The sequence below is a fragment of the Stomoxys calcitrans genome, chromosome 4 (genome assembly GCF_963082655.1).
Source record: "Stomoxys calcitrans chromosome 4, idStoCalc2.1, whole genome shotgun sequence".
NCBI lineage: Eukaryota > Metazoa > Arthropoda > Insecta > Diptera > Muscidae > Stomoxys > Stomoxys calcitrans.
In genome coordinates this window covers 184,513,632-184,524,885 of record NC_081555.1, presented here as the reverse complement: position 1 = coordinate 184,524,885, position 11,254 = coordinate 184,513,632, and the positions used below count along the sequence as shown (strand labels likewise).

The following is an 11,254-nucleotide window of genomic DNA, read 5'->3' as shown; positions in this document are numbered from 1 at the left end:
CCAATTTTGCATTTACAAATTTTCTTAATACCTCCCTTTGTAAAACTACAAAAAATTATCATATCTTGATGGCAAAAGTTTACAAAAACTTGTAGGATGTATCTTTTTTTTTTTTTTTTTTGGACTTTAATCGAAATGGCAGAGTACGACTCTATATGCCAGGTTGTACTTCCGAAGTTGGTGTCCCCACCAACTGTAAATTAAAACACGTGTATTAAAAATACAGAATTAAAACCAATGTACAGTTATAACTGTACTGTGTATAACGATGACTAAGCATCGAATCCCGAAGCGTCCGCTTCAGACGAATTCTAAATGCAAAGTGTAGGATGTATCTTAATTAGAAAAGTCTGCAAATTTTTGACAAAAAGTCGAAACGTCTACTTTTTGATGAAGTCGACTTTTGCTATTTTGTCCCATCTTGGGATCCCTATAATAACTCTCCTTGTCATATCGAGCAGCATAAGCGGGAACTTAGAAATTTTTAAAATTTAGTAAAAAATAAAAGCCATTTTGGCTTAAAGACCCAAATGCGCCAATTTTGCATTTACAAATTTTCTTAATACCTCCCTTTGTAAAACTACAAAAAATTATCATATCTTGATGGCAAAAGTTTACAAAAACTTGTAGGATGTATCTTAATTAGAAAAGTCTGCAAATTTTTGACAAAAAGTCGAAACGTCTACTTTTTGATGAAGTCGACTTTTGCTATTTTGTCCCATCTTGGGATCCCTATAATAACTCTCCTTGTCATATCGAGCAGCATAGGCAGTATTTATGCAAGCCCGACCTCTCACTGAGACTCTCCGCTCGATACCGCTGATTGTCCGAGACTGCCGTTGCAGCTACTCCATCCGTTCGCAACCTGTGGACGCGCCCAGTTGCTCGCAGCGTAGCTTCTCGTTACAGCAATGAACATTACACAGATCGATCCTCAATGTTCCAGCCTGTGTGGTGCTCACAGTTATCCCGTGCCAACAAAAATAACAATATAGTAATTACTGTTAGTATATGTCATCAGCTACACCTAACCCGCCTCGCTAATCTTCCTTTTATAATATGGAAAACAATATTCTGTGTTTTTGCAATGTAGGAGTTTAACATATACATATGTATGTATTAAGCTGTATCGGGACAATTGGGACAATTAAACATTTCAATCATTTTTTTTAATTGGATCAATTAAAATTCAATAATTTTTTTATATGAATAGGCAATTTTTCAATAGAAAAATTTTTCAATCACCTTTTTCAAAAACGTTAATTGGATCAATTAATTTCGTGATTGAAACCGATTTTTATTATTTTCTGTATAATCGGCATATATTCTCATGACCTGTATCTATTGGGTTGCCCAAAAAGTAATTGCGGATTTTTTAAAAGAAAGTAAATGCATTTTTAATAAAACTTAGAATGAACTTTAGTCAAATATACTTTTTTACACTTTCTTTCTAAAGCAAGCTAAAAGTAACAGCTGATAACTGACAGAAGAAAGAACGCAATTACAGAGTCACAAGCTGTGAAAAAATTTGTCAACGCCGACTATATGAAAAATCCGCAATTACTTTTTGGGCAACCCAATACACGAAGGTTTGATGAAATAAGAGATAGCTTTATTTGAAAATGCATTTTTCATATAAAATTTTACGTACGTAACACACGATGTGTACAACATTCAGGGTTGCTATTATTTAAAATACATATGACAATACATACCGTGTAATAGCGGCTTTATGTCTTTATTAGAGATTTGTTTTTGCAATTAAGTAATTCCAGGGCAATCCTAGGATTTATTACATTTTTGGTTACGGCGTATTGGACCATCAGGCGCAGATGTTTTCATGTTCGCATATGACGCCGAGCGCCCGTGTGCAAATCAAGAAAGGGCATAAAAAATGAGGCCTCATACCATTCAATAGGACTGCACTCACTGCTATGTGAGAAGTTTGCCATTAAACCTTAATAGAATGTTAATGTTTTGCTTTATGCTACATTATGGGGAAACTGTAACATGAGGGACAGCAAACACAATGTGTCAATCCAAGTTTTTCTCTTAGAAAAAAGAAAGAAGACAATTGAATCATTACTATTGCTTGCGGAGGAAAAATCAAGAAGCAAAACAGTTTCAAGGCTTGTTTTTTTTTTTGTTACGGGAAGTATATATTAGAGAGGATGTTAAATCGATTTATATATACATAAGTGCGTCATTACATCAGAAATGAATATAATCGTGTAAAGTCGTTAAGGTGATTCTTAATTTCTTTATACGCCTAAACAGCGTTTTTATATACGCAGTGTACAATGTACGTACTATTCACCATTTGTTTATCTAAAAATGAACAAATAAAACTTTGGAACTTGTATTTTTATAAATATTTTTACGGTAGTCCATGCACTCACTGGGTTTTTCTTTTAATATTTTTAATTTAATTAAAATCACAATTAATGAAATAAAAACAGATACAGATACACAAGATTACAACATCATATTTAGGTTTTGTTTTCTTATTTTTATGTCACAGTACAAAATGCTTTAACAACTAATCTCTTAATTTTACTATCAATATAGTAGTATATTAATATTTCTTTGTTGGTTTTCGGATGCTGATGTCGAATAGTACGGATTGAAACGAACCATTTGCATATCATAGCTTGAGATCTGGATCTTATTTGTGTTTTCACATAGCGTTCGTTTTCGAACCATTCCATTTGTAGTTGCAGCTAAAACCACGACGCGATGCAAATAAAGAGACCTCGAACATAATTGTGCAATTGGGAAATTTTGTAGAATTAAAATTAAAACAAATTTAAAAAATCTGAAATAGTACATATACGCAATTATACATTAAACACATGACAACAATGTGTCTTTTTTATATGTTATTAGGTGATTTGGTAATGTGGGAATGACGAACGAATTCATACGAATGAAATTAATCGAATTTATAAAATCAACAATTTAAATACGAGCTAAAAGTATCAAGGATTGTTTTTTGGTAAGATTTCATTTATTGTTTTGCAATCGGGTTCTCAATAGATTTTTAAATGTATGGCAAAGAGTTATTATTGTATTGCACCCCTTCACCATCTGGTCAATTTCTGTATTTCTGTTGTTTTAAAAACCTTGTTTATGTTCATATAAATCTAAAACTAATTAATCGTTTATTATATCGGTATTTTGCAGTTTATATATATAATTATTTTATACTAAAATAGAAAAGTTGTTGTAATTACATATTGAGTTTTAACTAGTCACCAGGATGTTCTGGGCAGGAGCGATTTACCTCGAACCACCGATCTATGCAACTTTAAACGTCCAAAATGAGGTTTGGGCATAACACTTATATCGCAACAATTTTACTTACCATTTATGATAAATACAAAGACATGGCAAGCGCGCAATTATATCACCAGGATTTAAATCTTCTAAGCAAATCACACATTCACCCTTGGCATCCGCTAAGACGTCCTCTGCAAAATTAGGCAATATATTAGATGCAATATACAATATCTTAGCCAATAAGAACGTAGAAAGTGTAATTCACAACGTTTCGTTGCTTATCTTTCAAGTTACGTTGCAACATACCATTGTAGGAGAGTCGTGGTTTTGTCAGGCACATAACCAAATGGCACTCAATATCGTCGGGTAAGACAAATTTATTACAAACCGGGCATTTTATACCTATTCAAATATAAATGTTAAAAATTTTACTTTTACATAATAATTGTTAAAGATTATGTATTGTATATATATATGTTGAAGAACGAATATGAGTTTTTTTCATGGATCAGTGCTAGTAAAAGTGTTTTTGTTTTTATTTAGACGCTGATGAAAATGACCTCTAAAAAAGTGTACTTAGACAATGGCATACCATTAAAGGACCATATTTGCGATGGAAGTGATGTTGCTGTGTAGACCCGACCAATGCTGGTAGCTGCACCGTTAGAAGCAGATTGCGCTGCAAGCGCTATACTTTCGACAAAACTCGCTCCAGCCATTGAAACATTCTGGAAGAAATGATATTATTTTGAGAAGACAAAAACGCTTTCAATGCTTACCCGTAGATTATCTCCCAATGTGTGACGTTGCATAGGATTGTTGTGACCTTGTTGAGACGTTGATGAACTGGCATAGTTAGTGCTATTGGCCGTAGGAGCATTAATGCCTTGTGTGTGTTGGCTATGAGGATCACCGGAGGAGGTGTTAGTCTGGCCGTGCATGTCAGGCACTGAGCTTAAACTCCGAGCTCTTTGTCTGTCTACAGACGAACTTTGCAGCTCGGCACCGGTGGAGCTACTCGAAAACGTACGTGAACGAGGGCTCTGGTGACCGCTATTGGCGGGAGTACTTGCCTTTGCGCCCATTCGTTGTTGAGGATGGGGAAATGTATTAATGATATATCACTTCCTGTCTATCTTGCCTGCTTCGCAGCTCCTAATAGCTCCTGTTGAACGGCGGCGGTATAATATTTAGAAACTATTCTATACCCGACACTTCAAATTGAGTCAGTCATATTCCACCATCTCCTTAGTTAGTTGGCTAATGCTGTTGTTCGTATTTGTCGCTCTGTCGAACTTCTTTTTGTTTTCTTTGTTTCGCTGCTGCTGGTTGCTTCTGCCTTCTGTGGGAACTTTGTTTTGTCGGCTCTTTACCTTTCTAACCAGTCAGCTTCTTTATGCTACTATAGAATTGAAGAAGTACCCCTCCTACCTTAAAAAAAGGAATACGAGTGCGACGACGACCCCTATTTTTCAAGACGAACAGATTTATTGTCTGGATTATGATGGATGTTTTTTTATTTGTCTTCTTTCTGCCTGTGTATGTATTGTGGGTGAATATCTCTATTTCGTGGTGCTAATCTGGGTAAGAACGGATCTGCAGTTAAAAAGGGCTTTACCATTCGAGTACTTAAGTAACACATATAATTTTTAAAACTTAAAAAAAGTGTTTTTTCGTTGCGTTTTTATGCAATTTATGTCGTCTAAATTTTTTTTCTTATTTCATTTGTTGTTCTTCTCTATTATATTGACATTCCGCGAGCACTTTGACACTATCTGTTTGTTTGCAAATTAGGCAGGGTTCGCAGATAGGCTGGCCAGCAATACAACAATAATGCAAGTGAGGTCTTATAGAATTGCTGTGTTTCAATTACCAGTCTAGTGGATTCGTTAGCTTTTGGATAAATAAAACGCTCTTCTAGCTAAATGATTTATACTTTATCTTTCAGCACTGACACCACATCTAAAATAATTTAATATCAACAAAACAAACAAATTCAGTAATTTTAATTTAAAATATATGTTCATGAATTTTATTAAAATCCTAATGCCGAGTTTACATGGCACATCTGATGTATGGTCATTGTAATAGCATTGTTGAAAAAAAATGTGTATGGAACACATGTACACATAACCATCAGTCATGGCTGCAAAATCAAAATCATTTGATTTTTTTCGATGAATGACGTCTTTCGATTACCGTTTACAAAGAAATGTGTAATCATTAATTGGCAGGTATTGAAAAACACGTTCTGTGACAAATAAAGATAGGAATTGACAAATTAAATGCAATCAAAGAAAAGAAAAAACCGATGTACCGTTTTTGCCAAATTTGCCACTTCACAACGTTTAATCAGTGAATAAATATATTACGTCCTTCCGCTTTTAGTTTTGTTATTTAAATTGAATGATGACACCATATCTCTTACTAAACGGGTGACGGGTAGGGGTATAATATGAACAGCGGGCAGCCTTTCCCGATGAAGAACTCTATCGGGTTAATCCGGCAGGTAGAAGCGGTTGAGGGTATTTCTAAAGACTTTAGATTTGTCGAAATGTGCAACGTAAGAGTCTTTGAAATCTCCTTCACTTTGTTTTTTTATGGGAAAGAATAACTTTTAACAGAATTTACTTAAGCCCCATATTTGAAAATTAAAAAATTTCAATCACGGTGATTGAAAAAATTTTAGATTCAAATGAAAATTAATTGAATGAATCAAATTTTCATTGAAAATGGGATATATTTCAATCACGACTGTGATTGAAAAAAATTTATTTTTTTTGAAAATGATTTTACTTTCAATAAAATTTTTAATTAGAAATTTTTTAACGATTTTTTTCTGTGGAATTCGATAAAAGTTTTTAACGAAAATCGTTTAGTTAAAAAGCAATAACCGAAAAGATAACGAATTTGGTATTCAGTATTCACTTTTAACGATATCGACATCATCAAAATCATCTGTTTTTGTTAACGAAAAGAAAATTGTGAACTGTTTTTGCAGTAGCTTTGGAGCATTTTTTCTGGTTGAAGTGATATCTGAACCATATCGACTACGTATAATTCTATGCTAACACTGGTACTCGGCCGAGGACCTGCGTTATTTGTCATAAACATTTTAATTTTGTATTTTCCCCAGAGTTGTCGTCGGATGCAACAGTAATTAGACAATGGGCCGGGGGGAATACTTTATCTGCCTTTCGACACTGCCGCCAACGTCGGAACTGCAACGGATGGTGAGGACATCTGGCGCCCCATCTGATCTGTATTTTCACAGCGTGGCCCAGACTTGCGTATACTCCGAAAACCTGGCAGGAGGCAAAGGTGATATTCAAGCCCACCAAGACAAGTTATACAATACCTAAGGCCACAGATCTATAAGTATTACGTCCTTTCTACTCAAAAGCAAGCAACGTATTGTGGGCACCACGATAAAGAGTAGGACATCCAGCGAACTGCTCAAATTCAAACAGCATGCCTATGTCAAGGGAATGTCGGTGGCCACTGCCCTGCACGCGGTTTGGCATAAAATACAAGAATCCTTCGATCCAAGACGTACACATTCGCGGTATGCATTGACATCAAGCGGGCTTTTAACGATGTGCGGACCGACACATTGATTCAAACGTTAGACCAGTACCGGGTGGATCGGTCCTTAGAGACAGGGTAAACCATTTGCTAAGGAACAGGTGGTTGAATTGTGGGTCCCATGACATAAATATAAGGATGAAAGTGGCACGGATGGGCATTTTATCGCCACATCCATATGCAAATGTGGTTACAACAACGGTGGCTATCATAAATGACCTATTAACGATGCTGACTGATGAAGGACTTTAACCCGTCTGCTACGCGGACGATGTTATGATACTTCTAAGGAGAAAGGATCCGAACCAGCTATGCAGAAGGACCGAAAGGGTCTTGCAGGTGGTATACGTCTGGGCTAGGTTTAGGGGTCTCGATGTTAACCCAAAGAAGACTGGAATTCACTAAGAAGACGAAAGTGGGCTTATTTGTTTAGAACGATTTTGATATTTGACAAGGTCAAATACTTAGGTTTGATCTTGGATAGGAAACTGAAATGGAAGTGTCACATTCAGGAAGGTACCGAGAAGGCTCACAGAAGTTGTGCACTATGTAGACGGACCTAGGCTCAAAATAGGGCTTGAATCCGAGGATAATCCACTGGCTCTAACGGAGCGTGATTACTTCAATACTTACTTATGCATTTGGTGGTCTGCGATGGAAAAAAAGTGCAACGTTAGGATAATACAATTGATTCAAACGTTACACATTGATTCAAACGTTAGACCAGTACCGGGTGGATCGGTCCTTAGAGACAGGGTAAACCATTTGCCAAGGAACAGGTGGTTGAATTGTGGGTCTCATGACATAAATATAAGGATGAAAGTGGCACGGATGGGCATTTTATCGCCACATCCATATGCAAATGTGGTTACAACAACGGTGGCTATCATAAATGACCTATTAACGATGCTGACTGATGAAGGACTTTAACCCGTCTGCTACGCGGACGATGTTATGATACTTCTTAGGAGTAAGGATCCGAACCAGCTATGCAGAAGGACCGAAAGGGTCTTGCAAGTGGCATACGTCTGGGCTAGGTCTAGGCGTCTCGATGTTAACCCAGAGAAGACTGAAATTCACTAAGAAGACGAAAGTGGGCTTATTTGTTTAGAGCGATTTTGATATCGGACAAGGTCAAATACTTAGGTTTGATCTTGGATAGGAAACTGAAATGGAAGTGTCACATTCAGGAAGGTACCGAGAAGTCTCACAGAAGTTGTGCACTATGTAGACGGCCCTAGGCTCAAAATAGGACTTGAATCCGAGGATAATCCACTGGCTCTAACGGAGCGTGATTACTTCAATACTTACTTATGCATTTGGTGGTCTGCGATGGAAAAAAAGTGCAACGTTAGGATAATACAATAGGTTCAGAGAACATGTTGTCTTGGCATAGACAAACCAATGAGGACCACGCCAACTAGTGCACTGGAGACTATTCTAGATATCCGACTCATATACATACTGACAAAGTGTGAGGCAGCCAGTGTGTTGTACACTGAGGCGGCAGCCCTTGCCGATGAAGGACTTCATCGGGTCAATCTGGTACGTATTGTACAACCGGCTGCCATGGGTTTGGTGGCAAAATCGAGGCGACGATAAGAAACCTGGAAGGAATGCCTATTATTGGCATCTGGAAGATCATGTTACACGGATGGGGTCTACATTGAGAACCCAGGGACTAAGATCTGCTTTAGACTGCCTAACCATAATACTATCCTGCAGGCAGACATCCGGGCGATCACGGAATGCGCGAGGTGGTATAGTTTTCACGTGAAGACGTCGAGTGTGAACATCTTTACGGACAGTAAACTACCCATCAGAGCAATTACAACCAGGACGGAAAGGTCACGAACATCGTGATTCGTATCTTTTGGGTGGCGGGCCTTAGCGGAGTAAGTGGGATTGAAAAAGCAAACGATTTGACAACGAAGGTCAGAGGTTAACCCGAAGCCTTTCGGGTCGACGCAGTCCGAGTTAAGGGCGTGAGCTACGAACGAGCATGTGGCACCGAAAATCCTATGGGAAGTTCTGGATGGTGAGAAGACGAGGCTTTTACGAAAGGAAGTAAGAAAAGGTCAATATAGCCTTCGGTATCATAACGTGACACAAAGTGAAGGCCAGAGAACTGCCGCCAGTAAACTTAACCTGAAGCCTTTCGTGTCGACGCTGTCCGCAGTTTTTTACAAAAGACAAAGTATTTTAATAAAAAGACAAAATATTTTAAATACATTTAATTTAGTTTCCGCATTTAATCGACTGGAGTAAAAAATGGTTTATTTATCGGAAAAATACTTATTATTTATTTTAATTAGGCCAGTTAAACGTGTTTTTGACGGAATAAATAATTTTCCAATAAATTGGCTCCAATGAGTTGATAATCGCTTTAATTGAATTATTCAGCTTGTCATCAATGTAAATTGCAAAATCGTTTATTATTAATACAAATTTGTTTATAGAACCGTTTCAGCAAAATTTTTAAATTAAATATACAAATTTCTTAATTAAATCAAGATTTTTATTTTTTCTCGGGGCCTTTCCTGTTTTCAGTAGCGGGATCACTCTGCCCATCTTCCAGACATCGAATACTTTAAGAGTGTTCAAAGATAGGATGATGAGAGTTGTAAGATACTCGCAGATAGTTCCAGATTTTTCAGCATCAGTGTAGAGATTCCTTCGGGTAACTAGTACTATTTGTTACTTTCTTAACAGATAGAGTTAGCGCTCCTAAATTTGGGATACAGGTACACCTTGACAGTACATATTGGACGACTAGATTTTCTTAAAACTGGTACATTTTGATATGTACCAAATTTTACTTTCTTCAATGATTGAATTAAATTTATCAAAATTTGGACCCTGACAGTGTAAATCGGGCGACCAGAAGATTTACTTGAAATACGTACAATTTAAAAATTGGCACTTTACAGATTGATCTACTGATCTCCAGATTGTGATACAGTTACACCTCGCAAGTATTTATCAGGCGACTAGAATTTTTTTTTTTTTTGAAATTAGTACATTTTGGTACTAAGACCAACAAAATGGTACTTTCTTTACGAATTTAGCTAAAGCCATCTAAATTGGGGTACAGTTTTACTTTGTCGATGTATTTTGTTCGATTAGAAGAGTTTTCTGAAATTCGTACGTTAAGGTACGCAAAACTTAAGTACAGTTACACTATTAAGTTTTCAAAACATGGCTTTTAAAATTTGTAGACCTAGACAATTTGCAGTCCACTGTACTGCCATCTTAAATAAAATTCAAGGGGATAGCGAAGCGGACCGAGGTTATGCTAGTGTTCAATAAAACATCTTAAGTTCTTATGACTAATAAATGAAATGATTTATTTTCGCTTAAGTACTATTTAACTCTATGAAACTAGACAAGGGAAGGCAAAAAATGAATTGACGCTTGTGCGAGGCGGTTGCAGAGTATGTGCGTCTCATGCCGTCGCTGTTCCACGTTGCAGAGTTCAGACTGTAGAGTTACCCCCTAACTAAACTATTCCTTCCTTGTAGCCATTAAACCCCATTTACACCGCTCATTAAGTCCCGATTCAGGGCTCTCGTCGTTTGATTATAAAAAGGGAAAACAGATGTTTGAGCCATTACAAATGGGTTTAATGACCGGTGTAAACGTACCATTAGCGTAAAAAAGGCTTCTATGCATTTTACATATTTTCCTCTTATTTTTTCTATTTGAAGTTTGACAGTTTTTCACATGAAAAGAGGAACATAATGCCAGTCCTATGGGAGTGGCACTCTTCGGTACTGCTGAGATAGAGCTATACAATGTGTATATACTATCAATTGACAGTTGTGTCCCAGTTTAAAAGCCTGATACTTGGTACTAGGAGAAAAAAACCGTCAAACAATACAACAATGGGTAGCGGAAAATTACTCCACAAAGTCCCTTATTTTTAACAATTGAAACTTATATTAAACCCAATGAAATATTCAATGAATTAATAATTAAAAATCATAATTGTTTAATTAAAGTTTATTTATTTGTATTCACTAAATCAGTTTTTTTGGGGACAACAATTATATATACGCATAAATAATATGTCCATATTGAAGAAGAACATTTAGTTTTCCACTCTAAGAATTCACATTTACCATCGCAAAAAATCATTTCTCTACAGTTGAACACAAATTAAAATTAGGCCAAAAACATCTTTGTAACATATGCATTATATATATATATACATATGCATATATATATATATATATATATATATATATATATATATATATATATATATATATATATATATATATATATATATATATATATATATATATATATATATATATATATATATATATATATATATATATATATATATATATATATATATATATATATATATATATATGTAATATTT

The 11,254-nt window shown here is 35.9% G+C and overlaps 1 protein-coding gene and 1 long non-coding RNA gene across 2 annotated transcripts; one reads left to right on the top strand and one right to left on the bottom strand.

Annotated features, from left to right (window-relative positions):
• Positions 1-2,466: 2,466 nt before the first annotated feature.
• LOC106094795 (E3 ubiquitin-protein ligase znrf2) lies at positions 2,467-5,205 on the bottom strand. The gene is made up of 5 exons (XM_013262033.2): positions 4,059-5,205; positions 3,872-4,007; positions 3,586-3,681; positions 3,365-3,470; positions 2,467-3,305 (listed from the first exon to the last, which is right to left on the bottom strand). The coding sequence occupies exons 1-5, from the start codon at positions 4,362-4,364 to the stop codon at positions 3,248-3,250; spliced, it is 702 nt and encodes a 233-aa protein (XP_013117487.1). The 5' UTR covers positions 4,365-5,205; the 3' UTR covers positions 2,467-3,247.
• A 1,009-nt stretch (positions 5,206-6,214) lies between these two features.
• On the top strand, positions 6,215-7,551 carry LOC131997312 (uncharacterized). The gene is made up of 2 exons (XR_009398188.1): positions 6,215-6,355; positions 6,416-7,551. It is a non-coding gene; the product is annotated as an uncharacterized LOC131997312 (long non-coding RNA).
• The last annotated feature ends 3,703 nt before the right edge of the window (positions 7,552-11,254 follow it).

What these genes read in the sequence shown, in the direction of transcription:
- LOC106094795 (XM_013262033.2), bottom strand. Translation starts at nt 4,364, where the DNA reads ATGGGCGCAAAGGCAAGTACTCCCGCCAATAGCGGTCACCAGAGCCCT. An exon ending in CATTGGGAGATAATCTACGG is followed by an intron (nt 4,008 to 4,058) that starts GTAAGCATTGAA and finishes CATTTCTTCCAG; the next exon opens with AATGTTTCAATGGCTGGAGC. An exon ending in CTTTGTATTTATCATAAATG is followed by an intron (nt 3,306 to 3,364) that starts GTAAGTAAAATT and finishes GGACGTTTAAAG; the next exon opens with TTGCATAGATCGGTGGTTCG.